The 14,544-nt window shown below is 46.4% G+C and overlaps 1 protein-coding gene across 1 annotated transcript in view; it reads left to right on the top strand.

Annotated features, from left to right (window-relative positions):
• Nucleotides 1–14,544, top strand: part of Fbxo32 (F-box protein 32) — a 39,721-nt gene that overhangs the window by 12,841 nt on the left and 12,336 nt on the right. The window contains exons 4-6 of the mRNA XM_033759230.1: nt 140–298; nt 1,147–1,196; nt 2,658–2,750. Coding sequence (XP_033615121.1) covers nt 140–298; nt 1,147–1,196; nt 2,658–2,750 — 302 coding nt within the window. The remainder of the gene's footprint in view (nt 1–139; nt 299–1,146; nt 1,197–2,657; nt 2,751–14,544) is intronic.

Below are 14,544 nucleotides of genomic sequence, written 5' to 3'. Positions count from 1 at the left end.
AAAAAAAAAAAAAAAAAAAAAAAAAAGAAGTCTATGTCTGTGTGGGCCCTTCTGAGTGATTATTTATGGTTGTACTTTGTTTGAGAAGCATGTATGGTTGGTGTCATGGTCCAGCGTGAGTATGAAAAGAGCAGGAACTAAAGTGCAGCGGTTGCATCTCACCCTCTCCTGTCTTCTGCACTCAGTTACTGCAGCAAGGAGGTGTACAATAAGGAAAACCTTTTCAACAGCCTGAATTATGATGTCGCAGCCAAGAAGAGAAAGAAGGACATACTGAATAGCAAAGCCAAAACTCAATGTAAGCCTTTTCTTTTGAACTTAAAAGGAAAGTTGTTAGAAGATAGTCAAGGATCTGTCCTTGGAAGAAAGACCCACACCTCCCGTGTTGGGCATCTCTCTTAATGTTTATGGTGTCACTGGCAGAATCACCATGCTCTTTGCACCCAGAAACCTGGCTGTGCATTTTACAAGCGAGATGACCATTCTCTTTGTAGTCTTGTTTGTAAGTCACTCACTAGGCAGGGTGTTTTCTCCTGCTTGTCACTTGCTTTTGACATAAATGACATAGTTGTTACAAGTGACATGGTCAGCTCAATCCATGCCACTGTGTGCTTTGATTCTGAACTGTGTTTTGAGGCTTTGAGAATAGATTTGCTCTTGCTTTTTCTTGTATAAATATTGTTAATATTTCTAGATGCTGCATGTATGTGTTAACAAAGCATATAATGTTCTATTAATAAGCATAAATTACAGATTATTTTAGTTTAATCCATTTGTTCTGCATGGTTTCTCCATGTTATCTATTCTGTTTCTATGTTTATGGCCTTATGTAAGTTGTAGATTTGGTGCTTAAAACAGACTTCTACTTGGGTGTTAGGTTTGGGGGGTTTCTCTGATATACTAAATCTGGCTATCAACTATTTGAAATATGTCAGACAAGGTAAATTATAGGTCCGGTATTTATTGGAAGAAATACTGTAGAATTTAATTTCACTGCAGAAATTAAGAATTTGAGTCCTTTTAGACTGTCAGAGTCTAATTTTTGTCAAAGCTTTTGATAAAATGAAAAAGACTCATATTTAAAATCTTGGGAATGTTACACATTAAAGGTATGGTTTTTTTATTATGTTTGTTTTATCTCTGCAGATTTCCACCAAGAAAAATGGATCTATGTTCACAAAGGAAGTACTAAGGAGGTGAGCACTAGTAAACCGTCATGTTTAGCCTGTCACTCTCACAAGGCTGGGCTGGCAAATTGGGAAGCAGTGTTACTACCATCCTGGCTGTCTTCTGGGATGTGGGTGTCGGTGGTCAGTAGCCTATGCCTAGCCAACTGTCAGAGGCTGGAGCTACGGAGAAAGTGAAGGAAAGGCTGTTTGGTGGGCTCCGTGGTCCTCAGTGAGATAATACATGGAAGTGTTTTACCAGGATCGATGTGCCAGTCTCAACTGTGTTGTTATAAGCCCCGGATTTTCCCAAGAGACTGTGCCTCCCTTCTGTTCTAAGATCTCTCCGGATGTCAGCCTGGTTGGGGTATAGTCCTAGAGGACTAGTCACTAAGTCTAGCAGTTTTCTGTGCCTGCTCAGTATGAAGTAGGAGGGGGAGCATTATTATAATGACCAACTGTGTGCAGTACTGGATGAAGCCCTGTTGTGCACATTTTCTCTCTGCACAGGCATTCGGGTAACTAGGACGCGGGGCAGTAGGGTAGAACAGTGGGGCTCCTGTAACCAACCAGGACCGGATGTGGAGTACTTCTGCTTCCCTCTGTGATCACAGCCCCAGAGAGAGTCAGTGATATACCTGAAACCACCAAGAGACCCGGACCAGAGCCAGGACTGTTGAACTATACTCTTGATTCTTTGTGCAGTTGTAGATAAATGATCAAAGCTTCTTTTGATTCCTCATGAAGCTTTAAAAAAATACCACTTGTAATAATAGCACTGAGAATAGTTCCATCAGTGCAAAGCCAACGCACGATTGAGACCACTGAGGCAGACAAAATCTAAGCAACTTGCGATAAGTTTATTGCCATCTGGTGTAGATGGGCCAAGAGCAAGAAGGCCTCTGGCACTGAGAGGAGGGTTCTCATGGTTGATATGGGGCAGTTTAGGCAGGGGGAGAGGGCACTGGGTGAGAGGGTGGAAGATTTTAGAGTCCCACAGTGATGGGCCTGGGCTGGCTGATAAACAGGGCCGTGGTGAGAGCATCAGGGCACTGCTGGCTTCTTGTTATCTCTGTGCTCCTGTGAATGTGGGTAGCGGGGCTGCTTGGGTGAGTCTCTGACTTGGAGTGGTGACAGGATGTCGCAGGTGGGCCACATGCTCCTCCCTGGAATGCATCACTGCCATGGCCATCTTACTCTCACACATCATGTGATGTGCTTTCCCACGGTAGCACATGCACAGAGCATGCACCCAAGTGGTACCAGTCACAAAATGGGACATTTCATGTGTTTGGCCCAAATCAAAGCTGTGGGCTTTGTCACCTGTCTCATGGCTCCCAGGGATTCACAATGAAGGAGAGAAGCCAGTACCCAGGTCACCTAAGACAGGTGTCTGGCCTGTTCCACAGAGTCTGGTTGGGTCATTCTGGAGAAGGACTGCCGCATGCATGCATGGCAAGAGTCACATGCCTGCCTCTGTTTCCCATTCAGCGCCATGGCTATTGTACACTGGGGGAAGCTTTCAACAGACTGGACTTCTCCACTGCCATTCTGGATTCCAGACGATTCAACTATGTAGTTCGGGTAAGTCCCATGGGCCTGAGGCTCACCCAAATGCATAAGTTGAATTGTCTGTTTGAGTTGTCCCAAAGTAGCTCCCCAGAAAACCTTTCGGGACTCTGAGAGTTTGATGCGAACAGGAAACAGACTCTCCCACTGTGCGCCTGTGAGGACAGCCCTGTGAATGACCATACAGACGGGTCTCCCCATCCCCAGCCCCCTCAAGTGCAGCCAGTCGGCCCACTCTGGATAAATAGGACGTGTTGTGGGTAGAAACGTCAGCGAGAGGTCCGCAGACAGCAGCCCTGGCTTCTGAATCTGGTTTTTGAAAGCTTCTGCACCTTCCTCATGTTCCTCCTCTCCTGGTCCTGCTTCAGCTGGCTCTGGGTGACCCAAACCATTCTTGGTGTAGGCCACACAGTTAGATGAGTCCAAAGCCCCATGGCATGGCCTTCTCATGACTCCTTTCCCACTCCACACCCATGTGACAACAGTATTCAGTTACCTGTCCACCTAATGCCTCAGGTGCCTGTTGGAGTCTGTTGCTTTCCATTTTAAATCTCATTTTGGAAATTTAGTGATCTTTAACAAAATACTGGTGATGAGGGAAGAAGTTTACCATGGCTCTCAAGCCATTGATGCTTTCCAGGTGAGTAACTTGTTCCCCATCCAGCCCAGCTCCAGGCACCCCTTCCCATTTCTGTTGGTAATTTGACCTGGGAGTAGCAGCTGTTTGGGTTTTAGGCTATGAAGGAGGAGGGAATTTTCCCCTTGTGGGTGTTTCTTGGTTAGGTTTTTATTTTCTTCTTCTGAGTTGTTGGACTTCTCAGTGCAGTGTCACAGTCAGATGATTGCAGAAGCTCAGCCAGAGTGATGACATTCAGCCCCCTTGAGGCCTGGCATGTTCACCTGTCGTCTGGGCGGTACAGGCTGAGCTACACACACTGACCAGTAATCCCAGGCTGCCAGAGCAGGGACAAGTTGAGCTGAGCCCATGACACTGGGGCCTGTCTGTCTTCTCTCCAGCTAAGCCCACCCTCCCGTCCAAATGATATGAAAATAAGAGCCCTTCTGGGTGAAATGTTCGCATCATCCAGCTTGCCTCTGCCAGTTTAAGAGGTCGCCCAGTCCTCCTCATGGCTGCAAACTAGTCCAGCTGGTTGGAAACGGGCCCAGGGAGATCTGGAAATTTCTGTTGCTAAGAATACGAATAGTTTCCATCTTCTGGAGAGAGGAAGATACCTAGATCTGATGTCTTGTTATAAACTGATCGTCAAATGGTCTGTTTTTAGGTGGTTTTCCTTCCTAACTTGCTCTTTCAAATGAAATAAAGCAAGGAACAGGATTATAATGGCAAAAATCTATTTTATGTAATTGTAGCTCACCTTTTACCCTTTCAATAATTTTATACAACATAGCTAATTTTATTATCTCCATTTAAACAAATGGAAGTCTAGTAAACTACTTGTCTGAAGTCACAAAGCTACATGAGGGACAAATGCAGGTTTAAAGCCTGGCTAGGTTAGAGTCCATACTCTGAACTGCTTATTCAATTAAGTTTTACATAAGCAAAGAGTCTAAAGGGAGGAAACCCCCCCACACACTCATTTCCGGCTTTTAGCCTCCTACAGACTTGGTGTCCTCTTCTGTGAAAGTGGCTAGCCCCAAATTCAGGGGGCAGCTGTGGAAATGGCGGGGGCGCTGCTCTACCTGTGCATACTCTGCAGACTAGTATCCACTACGAAACAGGAAGAGGGGAATGTTACTAGACTCCTGCAGTGAGTCCTGGTCTCCTGTGAGCCACAACAGCACAAGGCAAATTAATTAATATATAGATAGAGATGAGACTTAGAGAATATGCTGAGCTTTGGGCCTGATCAGTGCTGCTGTGAACAGCAAAGACAAAAGACCCCAAGCTTGCCACACCTTTATTCAGTTCATTGGGAGTAACAGATGACTCAGAGGGCTGAGGAACTTATGCAGACAAATATTTTTCTCCTGCCTAGAATGTCTCCAGCTGGTGTCCTACCCTGGAGCATCACAGCCTCATATGGGACCCTTGAGGTCAGAGCTGTGACTGGAGGCAAAAACAGTTATGTTTCCACATGCCTTAGCTGGCCTGTAGGCAGGAAAACTAGGCCTAATCATAACTTTTAATTATGAAATGATTTTTCCCCAAAATTATGTAGAATTGCTCCTGACAATCTACTCTGCAAGGTTAGCTACTAATCCATATTGTCACCTGCTCACCAAAATTATTGTTGATTCCCCATAAGATGCCTTTTCAATTTAGTTGATAAAATTGTTTTTCTACTTTTAAAATACAATAACTGCTAGGCATGGTGGCGCACATCTGTAATCCCAGCACTCAGGAGGCTGAAGCAGGAGGATTGCTGTGGGTTCAAGACCAGCATGGTCTACATAGTGAGTTCCACATCAGTCTCAACTACATAGTGAGACCCTGTCTCAATAAACAAAATAATAACAACAATAATAATAATAAAATAAGATAAAAACATAATGAACAAGAACCCAGCACACAGAACTTGTGCCTGGTGGTATCCAGTTGTATCATGAGCATTTTCCTTAAGAATCTTAAAGAAACTACTGAATGCTTTCAAAATTGATAGGTTTAGAAGTAGTGGAAAAATATTTCTATTTTGGAAAGAACACTTTTCCCCCTTCACTGTTTGAGGCCACTATAATTTGAGAAATAATATGTTATTTTTATAGAGAACTTAAAACATTTTAATGATAGGCAGTGTGTTTTGAGGTTTTTCTTCTTAGGAACTCAATATACTTCTCATACATTGTCCTTATCCTTAAACCAACTCTGCACAGCGCTGTAGCTTGCCAGCGTGTTAAGCTTTTCTTATTACTTTGACCTGAGGGTGTTTTTGTGTCCGCATGATTGCTTGGTTTCAGTAAGGAGCTAAACCAGTTGGGATTGGAAGAGCTAAACTTTTAAGGCCAAAGCACATCTTTAAATTTTCTTATGTTCACATCAGCAGTCCATCTCTCAGAAGGAGGCAGGTAGAGAAGTAAGAGAAATGACCAACACTGCTATCTCAAAATGTTATCTTTTGTATCAGTGAGCAGTAGGATGGCATGGAATTAGGGGGATCTGAAGTTATGACTATAAATTGGAAAGGTTTTATATGACATTTATGTGCTATTTTAATTAGCTTCAACCTGTGTACTTCGTCTCTGCTCCTTTTCCCTACTCACTCCCAGTGAATTAAGTTACACTTTGAGCTCCATGTTTTAAAGATGACTTCAATTATTTAGAAGCAGTGGTTTGTGGAAGGCCGCTTACAAAACTAGTTTACCTTCTGCCTCGGCCAGAGGCTTCCCTGGGCTGAGCCAGTCGTGGATTGGGTGTTGGTGACCAGGAGAAGGCGAGTCATGAGGAACCAGAGCACAGAGAGGCCAGAGATAAAGTGATCTTGGCCCTGGCTGCTCTTAGCATCACCTGTGAGACCTGCTAGAGGAGAGAGGAGGCCCCACCACAGCTTCTAGTGGAGTTAGTTGAAGGTGGACTCTTGTGATACCACTCTCAAAATACCTGCTGGTGATCTCAGAGAGTTTGCAGATCTGTAAACCAGCTCGGAAATAATGCTGGAAGCCCGATGTGGTGGCACATGTCTGTAATTCCAGCACTCAGGAAGGCTGAGGCAGGAGGATCAGAAGTTGAAATCCAGCCTGGGATCTTAGCAGCTTGGTGAGACCCTGTCTCAAAAGAAAAAATAAAAAAAGACCAAGGAGGTAGCTCAGTACAAAGGGCTTGGGTTCAATCCCCAGTACCACAAAAACAAGCAAACAAAAAATGACTTTGGCATCCAGATATTGTATTTTCATAATGAATTTTGAAACAAACTACACTGAGGCATTACATTCTGAGTATGACTTTGGCCCACATCATGTAGTTGGTCAGAAATGCAGTGGTGGAAGAGCGCGGCACCTCCCCCTTTCAGCTCAAAGCTCAGAACTTACTCTCTGTGACACTTTCTGCACTCAATCATTTTACTTCTGCTTTGAGTTAATCATACCTGTGTTTTGTAAGAATGGAAAAATGCAAAGGGAAATAAAGGTAATGGATGTGAAAACGTTATATAAATTTCAAAACATGCTGTAACTGCTTTTGCAGAAAGGAAGTGGGATTGAGCACGTGCAATGTAAGCATTTCTGTCTTTCCCCGGGGGACAAGAACCGTCAAGTCACAGGCCAGTCAGGCCGAGCCCACCTGTTTGCAGGTGGACATCTGGGGGCCTAGAATGACCATTACAGTCTCAGTCCTTGCAGTCTCCCCGGCAGGTCTTGGTGATGGACAAACCTGCCCCGCAGTGATCTCTCTCTTGAGGACACTGTATCACTAGGCAAAGAATTAAGATCAACACTGAGCATGCCAGTAAAAAAATATAGTTTACAGAGGGGACAGGCCGGCAGGGCCACGTCTGTTCTTTATGAGTACAATGCAAAATACAGCTGGAACCTAAGTTCAGGCTTTGATTACTCTGAAATCTGCCCCTAGCCAGTGGGGAAATGAATAAAATGGCTACAACCGCCTTGCAGTCTCGGCCAGCCCGAGCATCTCCTGGTCCCAGGCACATACCGCCTGCCCCTGTGTTTCTGCAGGCCACAAGCCTAGGATATGTTGTATGTGTTTTCAATATTTTAAAAATTAAATATATTTCATAACATAAAAATTATGTGCAGCCCAAATTTCAATGTCCTTAAATTTTACTGAAACAAGGCCATGTTCCTTCATTAGTGTGGAAGATGACTGTTTCTGTGCTCAGTGGTAGGGTCGGGTCAGTGTTGAGCAGCAGAGTTTTTCTCACCTATAAGCCTGAGATATTTACCATCTGGCCTCTAAGGAAAAAATTACTGACCCCTGCTATGGCAGGGGTAATGTGAGAAATAAGTTATATAAGTTATCACCATAAGACCGTGAAAATTGCTGAGGCTGGGTGTGGTGGCACATGCCTGTAATCCAAGCACTCTGGGAAGCTGAGGCAGGAAGATCAAAAGTCCAAGAACAGCATAGGCAACTCTTGCTAAGGCCCTGTCTCCAAATTAAAAATTTTGAAAAGGGCTGAGGATGTAGCTTAGTGCAAAGGCCCTGAGTTTAATTCTAAGTAGCACAAAAAGAAAAAAGGAAAAAAATGTAGTAAAATCAGGTGCCTATAAAAGTTTTTTAACTTTAAATTTTTATTAGTACATATTTATGGCACATAATAATTACATTCATCATGGGGAGTTTCAACATAATACATCTGAATTCCTTTTACTTCCCTTTTCCTCTCCCAGTTTCCTCCCTCTCCCCATTTCTTGGTCCCCTTCCTGTCTGCAAAATATCTATCTCCCTGTTCCCCATCATCTTTTGTTTTTCTCTTTGAATTGTTTCTGCTTTGGGTTTCTCATGTAGGAGGAACCATGTGATGATGTTTAAGCTTCTGTGCCGGGTGCCTGTGAAGTCTCAGGAGGTGGGATCAGTACAGGCGGGTTCGAACTGGTCTGGTGTAAGGCAGAACCCAGGGAGGCTGGCTGTGGGGAGCGGACCTCAGGTTGGCCACAGACAGGGAACAGAACACAAGGTCTGGCCCAGAGTAGCACAGCGTGAGCCTCACTCATCTGCCTGCAAATGGGGCTGGCGATCCTGGAGCCCCATGGGGTGTGGCTAACACTAAACAAGAAAAGCAACTCACAGTGCACTGGTCAATGGGGAGAATAGCCAGACTCGCTGTAGATCACTCATCTGGACACGGCTAGAGAAAGGACATGCACAGACATGAGAGGCTCGGAGTGAGATCATTCCATGTGACATCACCTGATGGTGAAGGAGCCCCAGGGAGAAGACAAGGACCAGAGCACAGTGGGAGAGTGTTTCAGAAAGCCCAGGTGCTGTAGAGTTGTAAGTCTGTCACTCTGCGTGTCACTGATTCCTGCCCTGCACAGTCAAGCCTGCACTGGGCAGATCTTAGCGGCCTAGGAATGGAGCCGTTGCGCAGGGTGGCCTGGCAGGGGTGGATGCATGGTCCTCTGGCTCCAGGTCCAGGTCCAAGGCTCTCTCCTCCACCAGGCACTCGGAAAGAGCAATGAGAGTATGGCTGCCCTCTTCTAAAATCACTGAAATGTTGTCACATGCATGCAAGGGACAGGGCCTGGATGCCGGGATGACCTCATCAGCGATGCTGAGCCTTCCAGAGCTTTCAGGGTAACATAGCCTGCTGCGGTGCTCATGCCATAGGTTCACCACCACCAGCCTGGATCGTCTCTCCCACCTCTCTGATAACTGCTGCTCCCTGGTCAGCCCTGGAGCATCGTGAGGAGCCTGGAGCCCCAGTTCCTGGAGGGAAGACGCTAACCCACATGCCTTAATGGTTCCGAAAGAACAACTAGAACTTGCACCCCTGCTCTGTGCCCCTCTGCAACTCAGAACATCACAGCCTAAACTGGTGGACACTCTTACTTGTCCACATTACTACCCTAAGTCTGTTTTAATCTTTCCAACAAGTTGTTGCATTCCCACCACTCCTGAAAAGCATTTTCCAAAAACATGTTTTGGTTTAAGTTGACTGGTGGCTTGGCAAACAAAAGGCTGAATTCGGCCCGATGACTCGGATTCAGACCCAGTCCTTAAATGAGGGGCCCGCCGCTGCCAAGCCCCCGTGGGCTGTGATATGCGTGGGCAGCCTGGCTCTCGCTTGGGTTCCTGTGCCACAGTGGCCTTGGACACATGGATGCTTGTGCACTTGGTGGCCTTCCTGTGACAGAGGGTAGCCTCGGCCACCAGGCCTTACAGCCAGTGTAATCTGAGGTAGAACCACCACAGTGGCCACAAAACCAGAGTGGAGCCATGACCCACTGGAAAATGACTCTCAGAAATGACTGTGAGTGGTGATGTTAGGACATTTTTCTACCCAAGTTTCTATCTTATCCCACTTTGGAGACAACTGAATCAAAAGCATGCCATTTTGTATAATGTTTTTCTTTCCTTTTGTACAGTTTTCTTGAGGCCTTAAAACCTAAACACATACTACCAGAAACTGCCTCAGAATTGTATTTTATGTTGAAATCTACCTCATGGTGTAGGTAGAGGAATACGCCCACAGGTGAATGGAGGTTTGGTTTGGTTTAGTTTGGTTTTTTGCAACACCAGGGAATAAATGCAGGGCTTTTGCACTGAACTACATCCCCAACCCTTTTTTACTCTGAAGCAAAGTCTCACTAAATTGCCCAACCTGGGCTTGAACTTTCCATCCTCCTGCTTCAGTTCCACAACACTGAAGTCATGGGTGTGCACCACTGTTCCCCACTGGTGAGCTGAGCCTTAAGACCAGGTCAGGAGGGATGCTCCTGAGGATATCTGAGGCTGTGCTCTGAGAACCTGCGGCCTCTTGACTCCACTGGAGGAGAGGGTCTCCAGCGTCCAGGAGTGGAGAGCTGCTGCCATCCTCCTCCTGTAGGTCTCTACACATGGCAAACTGCTCTAAGAGTAATGCTTCTGAATTCTTAAGTAGGCATTTCTGTGTCAGTCCATGTACCCAGTGTGCTCTGGTCTTTCCCCAGCTTTTCAGGTGCTTCTGGACCCTTAAGCGAGACAAGGCCCAAGTACTGAGCCAGCAGGTTATGTCGGGGACTTAGGAGAGCACTGGGGATTCTTGGGACAGGTAGAGATGGTGATCTCCCTTCCTTGTAGGATGCCAGGACTGGGCCAGATGGAAGCATAGAGGAGGTTTTCCATGGGCAGCCAGGGATGGGAAAGGTTGAAGTGAAGGGTAGCAGCAGTGGTTCAGGTGGGGAGGAGGGGACAGAATCACAGGGCAGAGGTGCAGGTGCCAGAGCAGATGGCAGCATCAGGGTATCACCAGGCCAAGCATCGCTGCCTCGCTGCCACTGTGAGATCTGAGACAGGTAAAAGATGAGAGGTGAGGAGCTTCTCTGGGCTGAGAATATAAGTAATTCATGCATGCTTAGCCTTCTTTATTAACTCCCTCAGTTAGGTGTTTACTTGCAAATAATATTTACCACATGTGAGATGCCTGAAGATTGCTAATGTTGCTGAAATTACTCCTCTTCCAAATGTCAGTGCTCAAGTTCAAAGTCAGGACAGAAGTTTCCATGTTTGTAATCTGTGTGATCCATTGAGTAAATAAGGGTATTGGGAGCAAATTGCACCCAGGACAGGCAAGGCACTGCCTAAGGTAACCAGGGCTTCACTGCCAAGCGAAGGACCTTCCTGTGGGACCCAGTTTGGGTGTGAAGCATTCGAGCCAGTGCCAGGGTCCTAGGCTGGAACACTGTCCTGCCTTCAGTGGCACTGAGCAATTTCCTGATGACCTGTCAAGCCCCTGTCTGCGGAGATAGAGGAACCTGGGCATAGATGACATTCTTAATAATACCCATGCTTGGGCAGCAGCCTCATGGATCCACCTCAGTATGGTTTTGACCTTTTAAAACTAACAGGCAGGGGAAGTGTTGTTTTTGTCAATGCTTCTGAAGGCCTAGATCTCGGGCTGCTTGCCCTTCTGGGAGGTGTGTGCAGTGTGTCAGCATGGAAAACAGCTGACTCCCGGGCCTCGATGCTCTTCCAAGAGTGACAATTTGACCCCAAAGCCCATGCAGACACCAGCCCAGAAATCTACCTCTGGCCTTGGCTCTTTTACTGGACCTCATTAGTGGCCTTACCCAGAGCAGGGGCAAATCAGAGTAAACTTTTCTAGGGCCCTCCCAGCTGTAAACTCGTAGATTCTAAAACTATAAAAATCAAATGGTTGTTGCATGCCTGGCCTGTATTGGGCGGGTGGAGTGGTGGACAGGACTGGCCCTGCTGTCGGAGGCAGATCCCTGCTTGGATGGTCAGCAAGGGAGGGAAGGGCAGCTAGAGCAGTAGAGTTTGGAGAGCATTCTACAGAATCAGACTGGAGGAGGAGGAGACCAGCCAGGAAGACCTTGCCCATCACTGAGGAGCTCAGGGCTCTGCCTCAATGCTGAGGAAAACCACTTGAGGATGCAAGCAGGAAAGTGTTGGGAACTGGTACATTTATGAAAACGAGTTCTGTGCTAGGACACGCTGAAGGGAAAAGAAGAAACATGCTTTCTGTGTGAGTAAAGCAAGCCGGGGGTCTCTCCTGCCCATTCATCTTTCACACAGCACTACAAAATGTGCCTGATCTGCACTCTGACACTAGATCCGGCTTTGCCAAACTGCTCTCCAGCTCAGCTACAGAATGAGCGCAAGCCAAAGCCAAAGGGCAGGCTGTGGTGGGCACTTGGTGGCCACATCCCTCCCTCTGTGGCCCAGTGCCCTCCTTTGTGTGTGATGCGTCCTGCAGCTCTTGCCAGACCCTTATCCTGCCCTCATGGCAGTGACACCAGGGGCCCAGAGCCCTCCTCCCTCTTCTCCTGCCCTCCCGGCTCTAGAAACACAGCCACAGATCCCAGGCACCTAGGCTGAAACCTGCCCAGCAGAAAGCAGCTCCTTCCAAAAAGACATTTTTCTCTACTCTTTTTTTTCTCTGTGGCAATGGGTAAAGAATCGAATGGACTCGGTCATTTTGGTAAACAAATTGCTAGATACAGACCTACTCCCAGGTGCACACAGCTCTCTCAACACAGAAGTGAGATTAACAAATCTGTCCTCTTCACTTCTGGTCCCACACAGTACTACCCACTGGTCCTGGGCCACAGGGTCATGCTGGTGGTGGAGTGGACCTAAAGTAATGGCTGACCCAACTCCATTCCCTCCTCCTCAAACCTGCTATTAACGTTATGTGGGTATTAGTCCTCCCTTAATGTAAGAAGCTGATTACTAGCCACAGGAGATAAGATTGATATAAAATTTCCAAACTATGTATTTCCAAAACCTAGCAATACATGGTGTTCCTGACATTTTCAGAGAAAGAATTGGGCCTTTCATGCAAAATGGTTTGCCCTTGACAAACACAAGTCATTAAGGCATCAAAATACGTATCCTCTGTTGACTGTATCTGGGCTTGCGTCTTGACTCTCGTTTGCTGCTGCTGCTGTGTAAGCGAGTTGGGTGAGCTGCTTAACTTCCCTGAACCTCCGCATCTTCATTGGTCGCATGGGTTGTTGGTGGAGACTGAAGAAAGTGTGCATGTGAAGCGCTTAGCCCAGTCGCTGGCACAGGGTGAATATCCATCCAGTACTGTTAGCAAAATAAGACCTCATGTTCGGTGCAACTGAGCAAGGTGTAAAAGTTAACAACATCAGCCTTTACCAACAGATGGGAAGCTATCAGATGCATCACAAACATCATAAAAATGACAGAGAAGGATAGTAACATTTGAAAGCATTTAGTTAATTTAAGCACATGCAGTCGAAATACAAGAAATCTTTAAATGAGCTGTTAATTCACTATTTTCTGCCTAGAAATAATTTTATGTGTAGTTTTCTCTGTGGTGTGGTAAAAGCCAATAATAACAATCTGGTGAGAGTGTTCTTGGTGCAAGCAGGGTTGTGAGCACTTTGTGAACACATTTAATCTTCACAGCAGCCCTGAAGTGGTGCCGTTACCATGCATCTCTTACAGATGGGGAAAGTGAGGCAGGCTGCTTGACTCCAGAGCACTCACTGTTAAACTCCATGACATGTACCAGAAGTGGACAAACTGTGGCGGGGAGGCCACATCTGGCCCTCTGCCTGTTTGTGTAAATAAAGTGTTACTGAAACACAGGCAAGCACATTAATTTGCATATTATCTATGGTTGTTTTTGCACTAAGCTGAGTGTTACTGCAGAAACCATATGACCCACAAGTCTTAGCTATTTACTCTGTGGCCCTTTACAGAAGTTTATCAACCCCAGATGTCAACTTTAAACTTCACTAGAGATTGGGATTTGGAATTGATGGTGGATGTTTATAGATTTATCTCACGTGACTCCCATAGCAATCCCATGAAGCAGTAGTCTTTTCCTTCTACAGTATTTCCATTTTACAAATGAAGAAATGGGGGCTCAGAGAAATTGAACGACTAAACAGTAAACTTCGTGAGGCAAGGGGGAGGGGTCAGGTGTCTTAACCGGCATGCCCCTGTCACCTCCCACAGCACTGGAACGGCATGGACACTCAGAAATAGTTCTAAATGAATGACAGATGTAAAGGTCACTCTGCTAGAGAATGCAGGTCTCCTGATCCACTGCTGGCAGTGAAAAAAGAGACTTTCTCTTGAGATAGGATGAAATACAGGGTGGTTGACATGTCCTTCCGCTGTCAGTTGACAAATTTATGCTGCTGTATTCCTCCCCCTCCTTAGTCAAAGAAGATAAGCTCAGCCAGTCCACACGGTTTTGTGTTTCCCTTAAATGCATAGTCATGGCCTTCAGAGCCTTTTTGTCCTTGGGATTGGTGCATTTTTAGACGAGATTAAAACTGACACCTTGTGAGGCGGGGGTCACATGGAAGCTGGGTGCTGGCTGGGTTTCAGGCGGAGCCAAGCACCTGCCTCCTCCCTCTCTGCCCCACTGCCCAACCGTGATGAGTCCCGGCGTGGAGCCAGTCCCCTTTCAACAACGACAGACTGCAGGCTTTTGTTTTCTTTCTTCTTGCCTTGTACTGGGCATGTGAGGCTCCAGTATTAATAAACTAGCACCTCGGCCCTCTAGATCTTGCTGTCGGTCAAGGAGAGAAATGAAAGGTTTGGCCAGTCCCAAGTGGCACACACTTTCACTCCTCTCTTGACTGTCACGCACTGGCAGGTGGCAGAGCTGGACCAGACAGGCAGAAGCATTTGGTGTGGTCACCATTCATGGACGGCGGCCTCTACTAGAGTGTTTTTTTTTTTTTTTTTTTT

This window comes from Fukomys damarensis, unplaced genomic scaffold (assembly GCF_012274545.1).
Source record: "Fukomys damarensis isolate Sample0158 unplaced genomic scaffold, DMR_v1.0_HiC HiC_scaffold_5, whole genome shotgun sequence".
NCBI lineage: Eukaryota > Metazoa > Chordata > Mammalia > Rodentia > Bathyergidae > Fukomys > Fukomys damarensis.
The sequence above is the reverse complement of the archived record's forward strand: the minus strand, read 5'-3'. Positions and strand labels throughout refer to the sequence as shown.